At 36.5% G+C, this 20,412-nt stretch overlaps 1 protein-coding gene across 1 annotated transcript in view; it reads left to right on the top strand.

Moving 5' to 3' along the window:
• LOC121383080 (deleted in malignant brain tumors 1 protein-like) overlaps positions 1-20,412 on the top strand; it is a 135,642-nt gene that overhangs the window by 53,297 nt on the left and 61,933 nt on the right. Inside the window, exons 5-10 of the mRNA XM_041512856.1 lie at positions 1,032-1,355; positions 4,673-4,993; positions 8,633-8,947; positions 10,452-10,763; positions 11,372-11,522; positions 18,558-18,709. Coding sequence (XP_041368790.1) covers positions 1,032-1,355; positions 4,673-4,993; positions 8,633-8,947; positions 10,452-10,763; positions 11,372-11,522; positions 18,558-18,709 — 1,575 coding nt within the window. The remainder of the gene's footprint in view (positions 1-1,031; positions 1,356-4,672; positions 4,994-8,632; positions 8,948-10,451; positions 10,764-11,371; positions 11,523-18,557; positions 18,710-20,412) is intronic.

The raw sequence follows: 20,412 nt of genomic DNA, 5'->3' as shown, positions 1-20,412 counted from the left end.
TCCCTTTTTCCTCTTTCTCTTTTTTCTTCTTTTTTTCCTTCTTTCTTTTCCTTGTTTCTCTCTTCTTCTTCTTTCTTTTCTTCTTTTTCTTTCTTTCCCCTTCTCCTTCTTTACTTTCCCCCTTCTTCTTTCCTTTTCTTTTTTCTTTCCTTTTTCTTCTTTACTTGTTTCTTCTTCTTCTTTACTTGTTTCTTCTTGTTCTTCACTTGTTTCTTCTTGTTCTTCACTTGTTTCTTCGTCTTCTTTACTTGTTTCTTCTTCTTCTTTACTTGTTCCTTCTTCTTCTTTACTTGTTCCTTCTTCTTCTTTACTTGTTTCTCCTTCTTCTTTACTTGTTCCTTCTTCTTCTTTACTTGTTCCTTCTTCTTCTTTACTTGTTTCTTCTTCTTCTTTACTTGTTCCTTCTTCTTCTTTACTTGTTTCTTCTTGTTCTTCACTTGTTTCTTCTTCTTTACTTGTTTCTTCTTCTTCTTTACTTGTTTCTTCTTGTTCTTCACTTGTTTCTTCTTGTTCTTCACTTGTTTCTTCGTCTTCTTTACTTGTTTCTTCTTCTTCTTTACTTGTTCCTTCTTCTTCTTTACTTGTTCCTCCTTCTTCTTTACTTCTTTCTTCTTCTTTACTTGTTTCTCCTTCTTCTTTACTTGTTTCTTCTTCTTCTTCTTTACTTGTTCCTTCTTCTTCTTTACTTGTTTCTTCTTCTTCTTCACTTGTTTCTTCTTCTTCTTTACTTGTTTCTTCTTCTTCTTCTTCACTTGTTTCTTCTTCTTCTTTACTTGTTTCTTCTTCTTTACTTGTTCCTTCTTCTTCTTTACTTGTTCCTTCTTCTTCTTTACTTGTTTCTCCTTCTTCTTTACTTGTTTCTTCTTCTTCTTTACTTGTTTCTTCTTCTTCTTCACTTGTTTCTTCTTCTTCTTTACTTGTTTCTTCTTCTTCTTTACTTATTTCTTCTTCTTCTTCACTTGTTTCTTCTTGTTCTTCTTTCTTTTTTTATGTAGGCCTACGTACGTATGTTAACTCTTTTTTTTTTTCAGCAATAAAAGTCCAGTGGGCGGACGGTAACGTCACCAATGGTGGCACAGTGAAGATATTCCGCGAAGGGCTATGGGGACAGCTTTGTAACTACACGTGGAACGACGCGGCTGCGAACGTCACCTGCAAGATGATGGGTTACAAATACGGCGTCAGCCACGGCTCTGAGTCCACCACATTGAAGGGTTTAGCTTTTTGGGTCACCGACGTCAACTGTACGGGAACCGAAACGTCGCTGGACCAGTGTAGCATCAAATGGGGGAAATCGGTCGCGAAGAGTTACTTCAGGGGCACTAACCGCGTCTTGTGTTTCAATGATATCCAAGGTATTTTTGAAGATGAACGTGTACATATTACTTTTATTATTTAACACTTGCGTCTTGAGTACCCACCTCCACGCCATGTGGGCGCGTACTTTGTTTTTCTCCACAATTCATTCATTCATTCATTCATTCATTCATTTCAATTTATTTTCTTGCTTATATCTAATTACGGTTCAAGCACGTTGTCCTGGGCACACCCACCTCAGCTATCTGGGCTGTCTGTCCAGGACAGTGGGTTAGCGGTCAAATGTTTTGGTGGAGTTTATGTGGTATAGTACAGTGGCGGATCCAGAATTTAAAAAAAATAAAATTGGTGTGTGTGTGTGTGTGTGTGTGTGTGTTGTATGTATTTGTGCGAGTGATCGTGTGTGTATGTGTGCGTATGTGTATGTGTGCGTACATGTGTGTGTGTGTGATCTTGGGTGTGTATTGTGTGTATGTATGTGTGTGATCATGTGTGTGTGATCATATGCGTGAGATGTGTGTGTGTGATTATGTGTGTGTCTGATCACGTGTGTGTGTGAGAGTGTGTGTGTGTTATCATGCGCGCGCGCTCGCGCGTGTTTGTGTGTGTATGCGTGCGTGATCATGTGTGCTCGTACATGTTTGTGGATATCTTAGACAGTAATCGGTTATTTTATTTACATAAACAATAATACTATGAGCAGTTTTATTTCACAATTTTAACGTTTCCCAGAGTATTAGGTGTACACCTGTTGAATACCTTGTCACCTACAACATCTGCACACCAAAAAAAAATTGTTCTTAAATGATAACAAATCATTTCTTATTTGTGAAAAACAAATTAGCTTCAAAACGGTTTTCAAAATTAAAAAAAAAAAAAAATCATCAACTGGAAATAAATAATAACTTTGAACAATACATTTCTTTGATGATCATGACTAGTGTAAAAGTAGTTCCATCCCAAAAAGCGTTATATTTGGCCAGTGACCGAAAATATAGAAATTTATCAAGTCATCATAACTTGATAATATGTACTCTACAAAAAAGTAGGTGAACTTGAAATATTAATGTTAATATCAACTATTAGACCGAACATACGTTTTGACCACAGACATCCTAGTAAAGAACGTTCAGGTCTGTTTATCAACACACCGAAACACATTCTATAATTTGCACATGCATCAGGCAGTTGCCCCGTACACGTGCGTGGGGTGTCATCCTCGATTTTAACAATTTCCAGGAAGGTCCATTAATCACTGTGGAACATTATTTCTGTCAATCTTTTTCATTCTGTTGATCATACAGTTGTTATTGTTTTGTTTTTAGTTTTTTTTATTGTTTGAATTTGCGATTTACTGATAAAAAAACGTCAACTTTCAAATTTCACTTCTGACCCCAATCGCCCTTCAATATCTTTGGTGGTCATAAAACGTACTGTAATACTGAACTACCGGTTGTAATGTTTGCCCAATTAATTCACTATTATCATATAACCATTCTCCACAGCTAATATACCTTGCAATTTTGGCTATTGTAAATTCTTATTAGAGTTCCCCTACTTTTTTTGAAGAGTATATATATATATATATATATATATATATATATATATATATATATATATATATATATAGATAGATAGATAGATAGATAGATAGATAGATAGATAGATATTACCCCAGCAGGCACTCATAATGGGGAAAATAAAAATCATAATTTCATGCATTGGTTTAACGTACACTACTAGTGGACGATTTGACGCCAACAAACCAATCACCTTGTCGGTACTAAAGATGACGTCATCACGATTTGGCAAAGCACACACAATGACGTCACGTAGTTTAAAGCGTTTGCGTTTACGTCTTTCTGGTTTCAGTGTTAAACTTGTAATAAAATGGTAGTTTAATGCAATTCATTATAGATTCTTTTTTTTCACAGAATATATAGAGCTTTGGGTTTAAAAATTATCTGTGAACCGTGAATAAAATAAAAAGTTAAAGCAATACCCAGAATAGTAAAGTAGTTTACGTCGTTTCTATATACATGGGCGTGTAGCCGATGTAAGCTATATCGAAAGTAAAGGCTTTAAAAAAGCCAAATAGTTGGGGTAATAAATAGAATAACAAACTCGGTACCAGTTATTATCAAATGTATGTCCCTCGTGAAATATTTTTGAGTAATTTTTGAAATAATTTTCACTCGGGACATAAATTTGATAACAACTGGCAACTCCTTTATTATCCTCTATATAATGATTGCAGGGTAAAACGTTAATTATTTCTTTGTTTCATTCTTAGAAATAACAACCGTGACGCTAAATAACGGCTCTAGTTCACGTGACGTTAATTACTTCTTTATTACTCATATGGGCTCAAATATACGGGGTAATATTTTTTTCGATCTCTGGACAGTGTGCAGATTGCTTCTACAGTCACTGATTGGCTGGCTTAAACGTCACAACGTTTGGTTGGTTGCTTGCCATGGTCGGAACTTCACTTTCATTCATATAATGTTTCCATTCATGAGTCAGATTACACATACGTTATACGATCTACAAAGATTTACAGAAAACAATGACTCATTTGTTTCGTAAACATGAAATCGTATATTGTCATAAGCAGCGTCTTTAGTAGTATATAAAAATAATTATTTTCCAATGCAACTACAGTTGTATTATTTTGTACTGTAAACCTTTGGCTGTAAAAAGAAAGCCCTTATGCTATGACGTCACTTACATTACGTCATGTAATGCGCGTAAGATTATATGACGTAATGGCTGATGGCTTTGTCGTAGAATGCAGAGGAATTTTTACATTAAAAATTAGTTAAAACTGACAATTGGTAATAAAGAGAATAACCAACTCGCTACGAGGAATTACGAATTATCTGTCCCTTGTGAACGAATGTGGTAAAACAACATTCATTCACTCGGGACAGATAATTCATAATTTATCGTAGCTCGTTAGTTATTCTCTAAGTATTTTATTCTTAGAAAAAACACAAAAAACAACAACAACAACCGTGAAACTAAATAACAGCTCTATTGCATGTGGCGTTATTTTCTTCTTTATTTCATTCTTAGAAAAAACAATCGTGAAACTAATGCTAGGGTCAGACTGTCAACTGCCAGCAGAAAGTTGGTCAACTTTCTGCTGTCACGACTTCTATGACTGTTCAACTGCTAGTATGAGCGCTCGTAAAAGTCGTATACGACGAAAATCGAGTTGCAAGAGCGCCTAGACAGTAGAAGTGGTGGCAGCAGAAGAACGTGGTCAACTTTCTGCTGGCAGTTGGTAGTCTTAGCAGACGAAACGGCTCTAGTGCATGTAGAGTTATTTGTTTGTTTATTTCATTTCTAGAAAAACCAACCTTAAAACTAAGTAACGGCACGTTTGGTCTAGTCCAAGTGACGTTCAAGGGACAGACGGGTACGATCTGTACCGACAAATGGTCAGACTACGATGCACGTGTAGTGTGCAAACAACTTGGCTTCGTGGGCGGTGCGGCAGTGAAAAGTCAGATTTACGGCAAAGGCACGGGGCCAGTTTTCCTCAATAATCTTCTGTGCAATTCGAAAGACAAAACAGTATGGGGATGCAAGGGAGATAACTGGGGCCAAGTCGATAAGAAATGCCTCAACCACAACAGTGATGCTTCAGCCATTTGTCATAAAGGAACTGGTATGTTTTAACCTCCATATTTTTAACATTCACTTTGTTTTGTTGATTTTAACCACACAACCGCGTTTGCAAGATGTCCGGGGGGTCGAACCTGTCCCCCACCTTCAGCTCAAAGCGACCGCCTAGAAACTTTGCTCGCCACAGTCTAACCCCCCCCCCCCACCCCCACCCCACCCCTCGCATAATCTCATGTTCACGGGTCTGTGACACCACAACAGCACATTTTAGGGATTTCCATTAATCATATATAATAAGCAAATAATTTAAATAAATAAATAAAATTAAATAAATAAATAAATAAATAAATAAAAAAGAAATATAATTATAAATATAAATTCTTTAGTTAGAAACTTAAAGTTTGTTTCGTTTAACGACCCCACAGTATATTGATTTACAAATCATCGGCTATTGGATGTCAAACATCCCGCAAAGAGTACAGCACATACCACGGCTTTTGATATACCAGTTGTGGTGAACTGGCTGGGACGAGAAATACCCCAATGGGCACACCGACGGGGATCGTTCCTAGACTGACCGGGCATCAATTAGAAATGTTGTAAAATGTTTGAAATCGCGGATTAGGTAAATTTAGGTTAGGTAAATTTGCATTTTTTGTGTGTGCTCAAGTCAGTCAAATGTTTTTTTTTTCATTCTTAAGACTATCCAGAATTAGAAATCATTTGATCATGGCAGCCATCTTCAAGTTCAAAATGGTCATTATTTTAGGATATTTTAAATACATTTAGACTCCCAGTTAACATAGAAATAAAATGTTTGTGGCTATTTACTTTTCTGAGGTCAATGAACTCGCTTATAACATTTTGTTTAGCCATTTAGGCATGACAGCTATCTTGAAATTCAAAATTGCCGCCATTAAAATATATATCTTTATTGTAAGTCGACCCATAACAATTTAGGGATCTGTTTATATTTATGAGCTCAGTGAATGAATTTGTAAAAAAGAAAATTGTTGTCTGACCTAGGCAGCCATACTGAAATTGAAAATGGCCACCATTTTTTGTATATTTTTGAATATATCTCAACTCTTGGTTAACACAGAAACACAATTATGTTTGTCTATGTACTTTTCAAGGATCAATGAATTCAATGGTGACATTTTTATAACCATCATCCAGTCGTGGCAACCAAGTTCAAATTCAAAATGACCACCAATTCAATCATTTGGCAAATAATTTAGATTTAAACTAATTAATAGAAGAACATACCAACTGTAAACTATAATTCACAATGGCTCACCCTGCCACATTAGCCAATTGCTAATTGTTCTACAAAGTGGCTACAACATTTAGTATCTGGCTAATAAAATGTTGTTTAAATTGGCCACCTTTTAATATTTTTCGAACAAATACTACATATCTGAAAATTGGCTGAAACTAATTTCTTTCCAGTGTGACCCCCAATTAGGCATCTGCGTCGTCTGTAATTGCATGCGTCTTACAGCAATTACCGCCAGCTTCATACTTGTAGAGTTCTGTACATTGCAGGTTGTATTCCTTAGAGGTTCGTCTACATGAACACTAACTGACACCACAGTGATATCTGATCAGTTCTATAACAGCCTCTGGTGCAGCTTGCACCTTCAACAGCACATATATAAATATATCATACTCCTTGACCCAACAATGGGTCTAGATCTCTGGATGTAGCATGGAATCTTCAGCTCAGATATTTGCTTGGAGATATGCTCTTTGGATATGCTGTTTCAAGGTCCCAGAGATATTTGGCGGTGTTTCCACATTTTGGTTTATTGATGGCTTCTTGAACGTCTTTCTTCTCAGAATAGCTGCATCAGTTGTACAAATGACCCTTGAGCTTAGTACCATACGGTACTGACCCCTTTGTATGGTTCATCACTAATTCGAAGCTGGCTAAGAGCTTCAGATGTAGCCGGTGGAGCTTTCCCGAATACATTCAATTACATTTGTGCTAATATCACCATTTGTCCTGTTAATTCACTTCTGGTTACTGCATGAACGTCTGAATGTTGAGGTTCTTTCTGAACCCAGTGGAAACACACCGCCACCTACCTCTGGCATATGGAAACAACATACTCAAACTGTACATCTCCAAGCAAATATCTGATCTCAAGATTCCATGTTACATCTGGAAATTCTTGATTCATGCCGAATTGGTTGGGTCAAGGTTTTTTTTTATATTTGTGACTGTGCTGTTGGATGTACAAGCCGCACCAGAGGCTGTGGTAGAACTAATCAGATGCAACGGTGGTAATATGCTATTATCAATTACAATTTACAATTGGTATGTTCATTTATTATTTAAAATATAGAACATGAGTAATTAGTATAGCAACATTTTAATTATTTGACCTAAAAATGTACTTAGAACACAAAATTGCATTTGTATGTGGACTAGGAGGAAAATTATTATTGTTTAAGATGGTTGCCATGATTGATTGACTATATAAATGAAACTAAAATATTCACGGACTACTGAAATGTACATAGACAAAACATATTGTGCTTCTACATTAACCGGGAGTTGAAATATCTGACAAATATATTAAAATGGCGACCATTTTGAATTTCAAAATGGTTGCCATGATTGAATGACTATATAAATGAAACGACCAAATTCAGTGACTACAGAAATGTACATGGACAAAAAACCTTGTGCTTCTACGTTAACCGGGACTTGAGATATTTGAAAAATATATTAAAATGCAAGCCATTTTTAATTTCAAGATGGCTGCCAATACCTGACAACAGTTTTCCTTTTTACAAAATAATCACCTGAGCTCATAGATGTAAACTGAAACCAAAATTATTTTTCTGTTTTAAATGGGAGTAAAGATAGAGAAAAAATATATTGAAATGACGTCCATTTATAATTTCAAGATGGTTGCCATGATGAGATGAATAAAACAATTTATCTTTAAATTAAATGACCTAAAATGTTTCAATAGACTCTAAAATATCTTTCTATGTTAAATTTGAGTGGAGATATGAAAAGAAAATATATGAAAATGACGGCCATTTTGAATTTCAATATTCTGAATATATAGTGGTCAGAAAAAATGTTACCAATGGATTTCTTGTTCAGATAGGCCGTGGGAACCTAAGACCAAAATTGTATTAACTTGAGCAGGAAAAAAATACAACCTGCAAAAAAATTAGCATAACTCCCAAGATTAATAGGGTCAATTATCGTTATAAATGTTTTTATTAGCTAGATAGGCTGTACAATGCTGAATATCGGGCACATGATTTAACTAGTGCTGTATTGGTTGTTGTTAGAAATGTTGTAAAATGTTGAATATTTGGTTTACGATTTAACTAGTGTTATGTTTTGGTTGTTTTTAGTTAGAAATGTTGTAAAATGTTGAATATTTTATTTATGATTTAACTAGTGTTATGTTTTGGTTGTTTTTAGTTAGAAATGTTGTAAAATGTTGAATATTGGAGACATGGTGTAACTGGTGTTATGTTTTGGTTGTTATTAATTATAAATGTTGTAAAATGTTGAATATTGAGGGCAATGTCATGTTAAATGGTGTTAGAATGATGGGAACAGGTATGGAATGGTTTGCGTTTTAAGGCTGTTCTAAGTTAGAAACGGTGGGAACATCCTTTTTAAATGGTGTTATGTTTTGGAATTCAGTCAAACTGACTCGTGGCGACCACAGTCATGGCATCGTCAACATCAACATCGGGGGCATTTGGGCTGAGGTGTGCGGCAAAGACACCACTCAAAATGAAATTAAGGTCATGTGTCGTGAGTTGGGGTTCCAGAATGGCTATGCCATGCCGAAGGCAGCGTATGGACCATCCTATTTCAAAACATACGTTGGACCGTACAATTGCTATGGCAACGAGACGTCGATTACGCAGTGCAGGAGGAAGAGCACAACTTGCTACAGGCGATCTTCGTCCGACTACGCCTCGATTGGCTGTTACAATGGAACATTGTCAAATAGTAAGTTTTCAAACATTTCCTTTCATACAAAACCGGACAAACCTGTTGCCCCATTTTTTAAAAATTTACTTTTCTGTTTACCGATTGACATTTAACCGAGCTCTCGTTTGAACTATAAATATCAATGTACAGTTGTTTTGAAAAGAAAAATGGTTTAGCGTGTGTGTGTGTGTGTGTGTGGGGGGGGGGGGGGGGGGGGGGGGGATGTTCTTAAAATTTAGTGCATGTTTTAAAGTTATTACAAGATAAAAGATCCTAGCTCGGTTTACGAGTCTGCCATCCAAAGCTCTCGCTCGAAGAATAGATTCCCAAACTCGTTTCATAAATAGAGGTTATTACCAGAGTGTTTTTCGGTATTGTCAATATCATATATTAGGAATAAACTTGTATTATGCGAACTTCTGGTAAGCATAATACATTATTTTTATTCCTAATATATGATATTGACGATACCGAAACACACGAGGGTAATAATCTCTTTATTAGATAATCTCAAGCTTAACACAACGTGTTTTTTAAAACTGTAACTTTAATAATTCCAGTCCGCCATTAATATGTAATTCAAATGACGTAAGAATAAGTGGCGCGGCATCTTTTTGAATGGAAATGACGTCAAAGTCGAATAATGTCATTTTGGATGTCCTTACATCAAAATAAACTAATGATAACGGTTTTTGTTTTCTGAACGCTGGACAGCTTTCAGTGTAAAATTGCTATTGAAATTTTTTTATTTGTTGACTGTGAATGCATACGTCAGTTATGGAGTGTCACCCCAGTACGTTTGCTTAAATGTCAATAAACCTAGTGCCGTGACCTCGATTAATTTACATCTAATTTGCAAAGTTATCAAATTCTTAATGTATGTGATCTGAAAAATATCACATACTTTGATTGCACTGAAAATATAAGATATTATATGATAAATCAATGTATCTATCTATCAATCAGTCAATCAATCAATCTATCTATTTATCTGTCTATCTATCTATCTATCTATCTGTCTTTATGTATGTTTATTTCTATCTATCTATCTATCTGTCTATCTGTATGTTTATTTGTATATCTGAATTGCTGATTTATATATAATAGCTGATTTTGTCTTTACAGAGACATATATAGTGATTCATATATAATAGCTGATGTTGTCTTTACAGAGACATATGTAGTGCTGATTCATATATATTAGCTGATGTTGTCTTTACAAAGACATATATAGTGCTGATTCATATATAATAGCTGATGTTGTCTTTACAGAGACATATATAGTGCTGATTCATATATAATAGCTGGTGTTGTCTTTACAGAGACATATATAGTGTTGATTCATATATAATAGCTGGTGTTGTCTTTACAGGAACATCTATATTGCTGATTCATATATAATAGCTGGTGTTGTCTTTACAGGAACATCTATATTGCTGATTCATATATAATAGCTGGTGTTGTCTTTACAGGAACATCTATATTGCTGGTTTACATATCATAACTGATGTTGTTTTTACAGAAACATCTGTATTGCTCCAAGATGGCACCTCAATTTATGTAAAAATCAGTGGACACGTTGTAATACGCCAGAAAGGCGTCAGTGGCTTGATATGTGGCACGAAATGGTCAGAGAAAGAGGCCAATGTTGTCTGCAAGGAACTGGGATTTATGGGAGGAAATGTGTACCGGTTCCCGTCAGTTTCCGGAGGACCGTACGTGAGGGTTGGCGTGAACTGTGTTGGCAATGAATCGTCTATACTCGACTGTCCTCACACTGACGCTTCCTGTTACTATTCTGTCGCTGCTGGTGTTTTGTGCTATAAATTACAAAGTGAGGTTTTCACAATAAATGTTTCACCTACTGGCTTTTATGTAGATAGTAATATGTAATACTTCTGCTACCTAACAGAATGTAATGGCCCTTTTGGAATCAAATACATTTAATGCTAATACCAAATATACTCAGTTATCACAAGCATGGTGTCCGAAGTGGGATATCTAACAATAAGTTTTAAATTCAATTACTCTAGTGTTGATTGTAATAACTGATTCCTTTAACCATTTCATTTACCAATATTGTAGTGATTATTTAATCTTACAGTTTTAGTCTTATGTTTAAATATTTAATGTGAACATGTTAAATCAAGGTTGTCCAAGGCTTAAACTGTAACTTTGTTCCATGTTTACCATCCAATGGGCATATAAGATATTCCGAGGAAGCATCCTCGTCATTATTCACTGTACTTTGAATGCACATCCATATATACAAGCATTCACACATACAAGAATATACACACGCGCGCTCATACATGCATGCATACTCACATAAATACATACATAGGATGAACTCTTTTTTTTATATATATGATGATTTATGGGTTACAGAAAATAATATTTTTTATTCAGCTTGGCCTAACGTGACTTCGTGTTTACTTTTAGAACCCGAACTTAAGCTGGTAGGCGGAACAAAGAAGTCTGGAGTGGTGAACATTGTACACGATGGTGAAAGTGGTGCAGTGTGTAGATCATACGGAAGTACAATTGCAAGTGTGGCCTGTATTCAGTTGGGCTTTATTGACGGAGTGATCAGGTAGGATCGCTTTTAGTGCTCACACCGATGGAGATATAGAGAATACTAAACGAGTTCCCGTTTATATTACAACTCGTGTTGTACCACGCTTTGGTGTCGGTTCCTTTGATTTTACCCGTGGTGTATCCCATAATTCGACCACGGGAATGTCTGGCCTAAATTTTAGCGATTGCTGAATGGCTGAAGAAAGTTACGCCTACAGGTCACACATATAGTTGAGCAGGAAGTAAATTAGAACATTGTTTTAAAAAGTAACACTTTCACTAACATTAGTAATAAAGTTACAATATAAATCAATAAATATAAAATAATTATTTTCTTAAAAACCAACAAAAAACCCAACAACAAACAAACACAAATTAAATATTAAATAGTTTCGCTTCATTTTCCATTACATTACTTTATCGATTCAGTTGCAACATTTAAAAAGGACACCTGTATCGAAGAAGTTGGCAGCGTTAAAAAGGACGCCCATAGCAAGAGGTCATGGCACACCACCCACTTTTCCATGTTACTCTGTTCAGAAGGCTTGAAATGTATTTGAACATCTAAAATTCAAACCTTTTTGGGGAAAGCATGCCCTGGCACACAAATACATGGATTTTGATCCACAGACATTCGCCCCACCCCTGCCCCCCATTTTGAAATACACTCCATGGGTAAGTCTTGAAAAAGTACCCCCCCCCCCCCCCCCCCCCCCCCCCCCCCCCCCCCCCCCCCCCCCCCACCCCCCCCCCCCCCCCCCCCCCCCACCCCCCCCCCCCCCCCCCCCCCCCCCCCCCCCCCCCCCCCCCCCCAAAAAAAATAAATATAAAAAATAATAAAAAAAGCCCCCAAAAAACAACAACCTACCTGTTAAATGTATATTCGTCTGTTATAATTATATAAATGACTCAAAGATAGTGTGGGTGTCCTCCCCACGTATGGGTATCCCTCAATATAAAATCATGGCCAAGTTCGTGCCAAAATTCACCAACATATATATTATATATTTATATCTACATGGTAATTATCAAGCTGAGTAAGATATTACGTTCTCCACTAAAAAAAACAATAAATGCATTGTATTCACCTGCTAAACATTTAATCCCCCCCCCCCCCCCTCCCCGTGGCACTTCAAATTTTGAGGAGTTACGCAGCGCTCTTTCCTTGTAGCCTGTCTGCGCCTGTCATGTCAGATGAATTAGTATTCCTGACATGTTTCCCCGTATAGGCTAATCGAAGCAAGTAGTCCAAGGCGGACCCAATAAATTTTAAAAAGCCACACATTTGCTACGTCCGATTCGGACTACGAAGCAAGTTGAAATGTACCCGCTAAAATTAAATTGTAAAACTTCTTTACGACCATGGTGACGTCATGAAGGCGTGGTAATAGGGGCGTGGTACAAACTACTTACCTCATCCATCACTCGAGATTCATCTAGTTAGACCACGGTTATTGTGGCCGTTGAGTGACGGGTGTAACCGCAATAACCGAGGTCTAAATAGACGAATTTCTTGGAAAATGATGCTGTAACTATAACATGTACGATTAAAAACACACGAGTTGTAATATAAACGGTCTCACACGGGAACGTGTATAGTATTTTATTAATTACAGCGCACATCAATGAACAAACATCTCACAGAATGACTTCCAAAAACAATTAAACAAGACATGAAAATGCTCAGATTAAAGACCAGGGGAAAATGACCTCGCATACCAAATTTCGTCATTTAGCAAAATGACGTCATGTTATGGCTACTTCATTTAGCTATTTATCAATGAAACGTTGCATTACTACGCCACACATCTATTACTGAAGTTTACACAAAAACTATTATGAACATATTCAAGGCTAAACTAAATTGTTAAAAAATATATTTTGTTAAATTATGTTGCTAACATTAATTATAAGAATTGACAGCAAGTATTTTTCTTATTAAAAATATGAATCAAAAGAACCATGTGCACACTTTTTGCATAACATCTATGTGGAGTTGTACTCTGTGACACCGTTGCTCACGTGATCGGAGGTCATAACCTCTCAAAAAACGTATTTTCACATATGAAGAGGCGATAAATATCACATGGGTATCTCTTCCACCGCGGTGTAATAAATGAATTTATTATCCACATAGTTCAAGATATTCAGGGAAATATAACCAGTATGACCCACGTGTGTCATAATGATTTCACGTGCACAACGAATGACGTAATTTTGTGAAGCGACGTCACAACTTAAATTCCCTAGTGTAAACATATCAAAATGACATCATTTCGGAAAATGACGTCGTTTCGTTTTTGCAGGATAAATTAAAAACAAACAACCCCAAACGGTTACTGCCTTAAGATATCGGCGTTATGCTGCTCAGATCGAATTAGCCATTCTAACTGTCGCAGGATAAAGCCGATATCTTAAGGCAGAAACCAGTTATTCTCTCCAGTTTGTGTACGCAAATTGAGTAGTATCAACCCAGCAAGGCTATATCTTTCGTATCTCTATTGTGACACTAAACGTTATTTGTATATATTTTACTAAAACGAATGATTTAAAGATTAAGTTTATATAAATAAAAAAAAGTCAGAAATGTAACTAATCATCATATCTTGCCAATGTACGGAAGCGTATTAGTGTCACCAAACGCAATAAAATAAAACGCAAGATTAAAGTTGATTTTTCCAAGATTATATGTAGGCAAATAGAATTATTTTATTGCGTTTGGTGGCACTAATACGCTTCCGTACCAATGTATGAAGTGATTGAAGGATAAACAGAGAATACTACAGAGCGAAAGCGAGTTGGATACGTTTATAAACAACAAGTTGTTAGATAAATGATATCTAAAAGACACGAATGTTGTATTCTATCCTGAAAAAAAAAGTTTTAAAATAAATTTAATTGCCTTTTCCAACGAAAACATATAGTCTGGAGGAAATTGGGCCAAAACAGCCCAACCTTGCTGAAAATGGCGTACATGAGGTTTTGACTGATTTTCACTCCTTAAATGCCCTTCTTTGGGAAACTGATGGGTACCGGTGCAGTACCCTCGGGGAAAATCCGGTACTGAAGATGGGCGTCCAAGATGGCGTCATCAAAGAGACAATTTTTTAACTTTTCAACTAAACATCACAGAGTAACATATAATACCACTTTTTCTATGTGAATTCAAGGTCGTTATGATATCCTGGGTTGTGCCTTTGGTGGAGTGCAGAAGATGATGTCAAGTAAAAGATACCCACAAAATGTTAGGGCTCTTCGGATGGTGGCTGAAGTTTTACTGTCTCCACATACGAAGGACATGGCTAGTATTGATGATTTGGATAAATTCCTTCTTAAAGTCTCATCTGAAAGTCCAACCTCAAAACTTTGGGCAGATAACTCATCCGACCAGTGAACATAATGATGTTGTTCATAGGAGCTGAGAGGGAGTCTGACTGGTACCTGCACCTTTATGCAGCTCATAAGATGAGCCATTATTTCCATGCAGCAGCTCATGTCAACTATGCAAGATATGTCACATACTATGTTCATTCTATGTTGCTGTTACAACCAGAAGTTAAATCACATTTTGTGAAGGGTGAACATACAGTGGGTCTTACACCTGGCATTATGAATAGCATATTGACTGATCAAGGCATTGAGACTACATACATGGAGAAAGGACACAATGCAGGTGAACCATGCAGAGCAGGAAATATCCTCAATGAGAGAGCTTTGGCACGCTGGGCATTATCCCTGCCAACAGAAATCTAGATAAAGCAGGATCTGAGAGAGATGACTGGTAAACAACTCCAACAGGAACAGGGACACAAACATAAAGAGGAAATACCTGGACCTATCACTACAGATGCACAGGACAGAGACAAGCTAAAGGAAAACATGGCCACAGTTGTTGATCCTTTGAATCCAGTTGGTTACCCTAAGGGTGGTCCCATCAATATTGTTATTGGAAAGCTTGCCCATCCTGCTGTAAATGTTCATGACTGTGTTCGCCTTGGTAATGCTTCTAAGGAGGAGTATGAGCGTAATCGTGATTTTAGTATTAAGGGTGGTACGAGAACAGCACGAGCTGATGATACCATTAGCGAAGAGTACACATTCACAATAGATTCATCCCTCCCAACTCAGACAGTTTCTCTCAAAGTCGTAGAAAACAAAGTTCAGCTGATTGGCTTCATCACTGACAATGTCTGGGTGTATTTTGAGGGTCACCTATCAGCCCAACAATATATTATCGTCTCTGGCCCTAAAGAAATTCCCATTAAAATGACTGCAGCTTCACCAGGGCATGTGGACTGTGATGGTGTTCGTAACTCACAAGAAGAAGCAGATATTACCAGTATTCATCATGTGGTTGACAGTGTGAGAAAACACGGAGTCCATACAATTTATGTCAAATGCAGTGATACAGATGTTTTTGTCCTTCTCTGTCATTTTAAGCATACTCTAAATCTTGATGCTCAGATCTTCATGGTCCCAATATCACAGAAAATGAAGCCCATTGATATCAACGAAACTGTAAAAACCAATGTTGACATAATACCCCATCTACTATCAATGCATGCAATAACAGGCTGTGGCACAGTCAGTAAACCATATCGCATTGGCAAGCCCACAGCATTGACTGCTCTGAAGAAAGGACATCACCCTCCATGTCTGGGGGACCTCAGTGAAACCACTGAAGACCTTGTGAATAAGGGAACACCATTCATTGGAGCTTGCTATGGGAATCCCTCATCATTCACCACAATGCCAGTACAGCTCCCTCCAAACACATCCATTGCTGCTGACTTGGTACTGAAGTTGATAGGTTGCAACTGTGATTCAAAAGAATCTTGCAAATCAAAGCGCTGTTCGTGTCATCATGACACCAAAAGTTGCAGCACATCCTGTAAGTGTGCAGATTCTATTCAAGGATGTCATAATTCCTTCACCAAGCCTGTATTAGAAGATGAAGATGTGGATGAGTTAACCGATGGTGATAAGATGATTTTGTAGAGGAAGAAGATGATGACTGATTATGTTGAACCTCTAATAGTCATTAAATGGAAATTATTGTCTTGACTTATAATGTGGAATGAGCATCAACATATGAACATTGTCCTTAATATCATTTATCAACATTTAGATATTAATGTCTTTAATAAATTGTCTTTATTAAAATGACATGGAAGATATGTGTTTTATAAATTATTGCCCTTTTTCAGTTGAGATATGTTAAAATTGGTGAATTTCAAGAATAAATGACCTTGAACTTTGCCTTAATGTCTTACCCTGACTTTAAAAGTTTTAAAAAATTGATTCCATGACCCCAAAAACATAGAAAAAGTGGTATTATATGTTACTCTGTGACATTTAGTTGAAAAGTTACATAATTTCCTTTTTGATGGCGGCCATTTTGGACTCCATGTTAAATACTGGATTTTCCCCGAGGCTACTGCACCGGTACCCATCAGTTTCTCAAAGAAGGGCATCTAAGGAGTGAAAATCAGTCATAATCTCATGTACGCCATTTTCAACAAGGTTCACCCAATTTCCTCCAGACTATATAGTTATGTTGTGCATCACTGACAAGTCAATTTCAGATTAACTTGTATGTCATGGAGTGATCGATTCGACCGTTCCTGTTTTTTCATTGCATGGCATGGCATTGGTGAACTGGACATCACCTAGGAGCAGCCAGTCGTATATCTTTAAAATGTTATCGCACGTTTATGTGTTAATACGTATTGTGTTATCAAATATAACGATCGATGTTCTCACCAACGGGTGTGTAAGAAATATATTTAAATCTTTTTCGTTAATGTTTTTATTAGTTATCAGCGATTTTAGTAATACCAAACTAAGCATCAAGTGAAACGTATATCTTTTTCTTTCTTTTTTTCTTTTTAAAAATTTCTTTATTTATTGTCCCCAGAACACTGGCAATGTCAAGGTTGGGGTGCCTTGAATCATTGTCTTACATTTCATAATATTTACATATAGTTATACATACGTAGTGCATACATACATACATACATACATACATACATACATACATATGTACATTCATATTACATATACCAATACTTCATATATACTTTCAAAACATAGGCATACCCTATTAATGTATATGTACACCCATAATTATCTGAAATGATTTTGATCTGAGAGTCAAAGAAAAAAAAAAGAAAAAAAGAAAAGAAAAGAGAAATAGGGAAGAAAAGGAAAGAAAGACAGAAAAGACAGAGGGGAGAAAGAAACAATTTGTTTATGGGGTTCAGGCTAATTTAAAAAAAAAAAAAAAAAATTAATAACCGAAGCAAAATAGTGTCTACCAGTTAATATCCACACTTAATGTCATATAGAGAAGAAGCAGTTACGAGTAGATATGGTGGATGTAAGATTCATAAAAAAAGAGATAAATCTAGAATTGTATTTCCAAGCAAGTTATGGTATTTTTGTAAATAAAAAGCAATAAGCAAAGAAACCAAAGGAAAGGGTCCTAACCTATAGTTAAAGAAGATGATGTTTTTGATGTTATTCGTCAATACTGAAAAGGTTAAACAATTTCCCCAGCATTCATTAAATTTGTCATGTTCACAGTTTTTAAAATAAAAGTATCTTTCTATTTGAAATTTATTTTACAATATGTTTTTTATAACATTAATATGAAGACTCTTGTTAAGTATTTTCACACTATAAATATAATATTTTATATTGATTAAAATCCAGTTAACTACATTGCTAAACTCACTATTTATCTTACCAAACATAACTATATGTTTATTAACGTATCCCTTTCTTTAGGTTCAAATACAGTTTTGAATCTAAACAACAAAAACGTAAAACATTGTCAGGGCCGTATCTCCACACATTGGGTATTTGGCAAAACTAGTGGTTGATTCTATGAATCTCTGTCTAGCGCATGGTCCACCGGAGAACAGCCACCCATGTGGAGATCCCCAACTGGAGAGTTGATCCCTCTTTCACCGCCACTACCAGATTAGTTAACAAAAAAAGATGAAATATGTCCGTTTAACGTTGTTGTTGTTTGTTGTGTATCTTACAGTCGTGAGCAGAACGTCACTGGTTCAAATCCTTTCATGAGAGATGTGACCTGTTATGGCCACAAGTCTACTCTTTTCCAGTGTAAAAACTCGGGATGGAGAACGGAGGAATCGAAGCCATGCACATTCCTTGAAGTGAACTGTTATGGAAGCGGTAAGGAATAAACACATTCTAGGATAGCGGTGGGGTGTAGCCCAGTGTTAAAGCGCTCACTTGATGCAATGTCATTCTAGGATCGATCCTCGTCAGTGGGCCCATCGGACTATTTCTCTTTCGAACCAGTGCATCACGAATGGTATATCAAAGGCCGTGGCATGTGCTATCATGTCTGGAAGGGTGCATATAAAATATCGCTTGCTACTAATGGGTAAATGTAGCAGGTATCCTCTCTAAAACTATATGCCAAAATTACCATATGTTACCATCCAATAGCCGATGAATAATAAATCAATGTGCTCTAGTGGTGTCGTTAAACAAAACAAACTAACTTTTAACATTCTAGGATATGAAAGAAACTAAACGTCTTTTTGACCATGCAGCCATAATGTTGCCCAGCTGCCTTGCAGTGGTGGTACAATGGTAAGGAAGAGAATTAATACGTATTCCAGGATTTCACAGGAAATGAACGTACTCGGGGCGAATGAATGAATGGATGAATGAATCTTTAACGACACCCCAACATGAAAAATACATCGGCTACTGGGTGTCAAACTAAGGTAAAATCTAAGGCCGAATGCTATCCTTACATTTGGTATTCGCATTTGGCAGTATTTATCCATTTTCAACACTGATTTAACAGACATTTTGAGAACGTTTACATATTTCTTTCTACCATTGTGTACGTATCTTGGATAGAACTCTCAGGCGAAATCAGAGGTTGTATACCCACCACGACGGGCGTGCTTTAACAGTTTTCTGGTGGAATTAGACCCCAACTGTGCCATACCACGGTGTATCAAACCACCCAACATTGTTTGATATTCTTCATCTGAAGAAAGATGGCACAGATGCAGTTATTTATAAACAACAGTTTATGGAAATTTAAGACCGGTACCGTGATTATATTTCTGTTCATACACACTGATCTCAGGATTGAAATTCTATAGAATTTGCTGCAGGTCTTCCATTAGACACAGTCATTTCAATGAGACTGTCCGATAAACCATCCATATTTATTGCTCAATGTGGACTATCTTTAAAGCCTTGGAAGAGATTAAAGTATCATGTGTATCCAAATAAACATGTCCATTGCTTTTACAGATTCGAGCTCACTTTCGTGTCTCCAATCATTGCAGTACTTGAAGCGGGAGCCCCCCTTGGTTGGGATGGCGATACGAACGTGTGTCTTTGTATCCATTGTCATTAAAGATGTTATATTCTGTTGGCTACCAAGCCATATTCCATTAAGTGCAATAAAAAGGCAGATTGAGCGGCCAAATCTGCTTCGAATTTAACTCTCTACTAATGTTGACGTCCCCTACTGAGATTTCAAACATAATATTAACCAATATATCTTTTCGACCTAGCGCGATGATAGGGACGGTGCGGATACGAATAGTCTTCATTCTGTCAAACCAGTCAGTTTGATTTCGATGCGAAATTTTAAAATCTACTTATCTTGGCATTTGTATTGTATTGTATTGTATTGTATTGTATTCATTTGTATTGTACTTTCCCTACAGCTCTTTACACGTGTTTTGTTTTGTTTTGTTGTTGTTGTGTTTTTTGTTTACATAATTATATAAATTCTTTTTTAATGGAAATGACCATATTCATATACTTACCTATGACTGACATACTGGGTTGTTTTTTTTGTGCTGGAGTGTTGTTTAACATTTAGTCATAGCGTTAATTTC

Source organism: Gigantopelta aegis, chromosome 2, assembly GCF_016097555.1.
Source record: "Gigantopelta aegis isolate Gae_Host chromosome 2, Gae_host_genome, whole genome shotgun sequence".
Taxonomy (NCBI): domain Eukaryota; kingdom Metazoa; phylum Mollusca; class Gastropoda; order Neomphalida; family Peltospiridae; genus Gigantopelta; species Gigantopelta aegis.
Note: the sequence above shows the minus strand (reverse complement) of the source record. Positions and strands in the feature narration are given on the sequence as shown.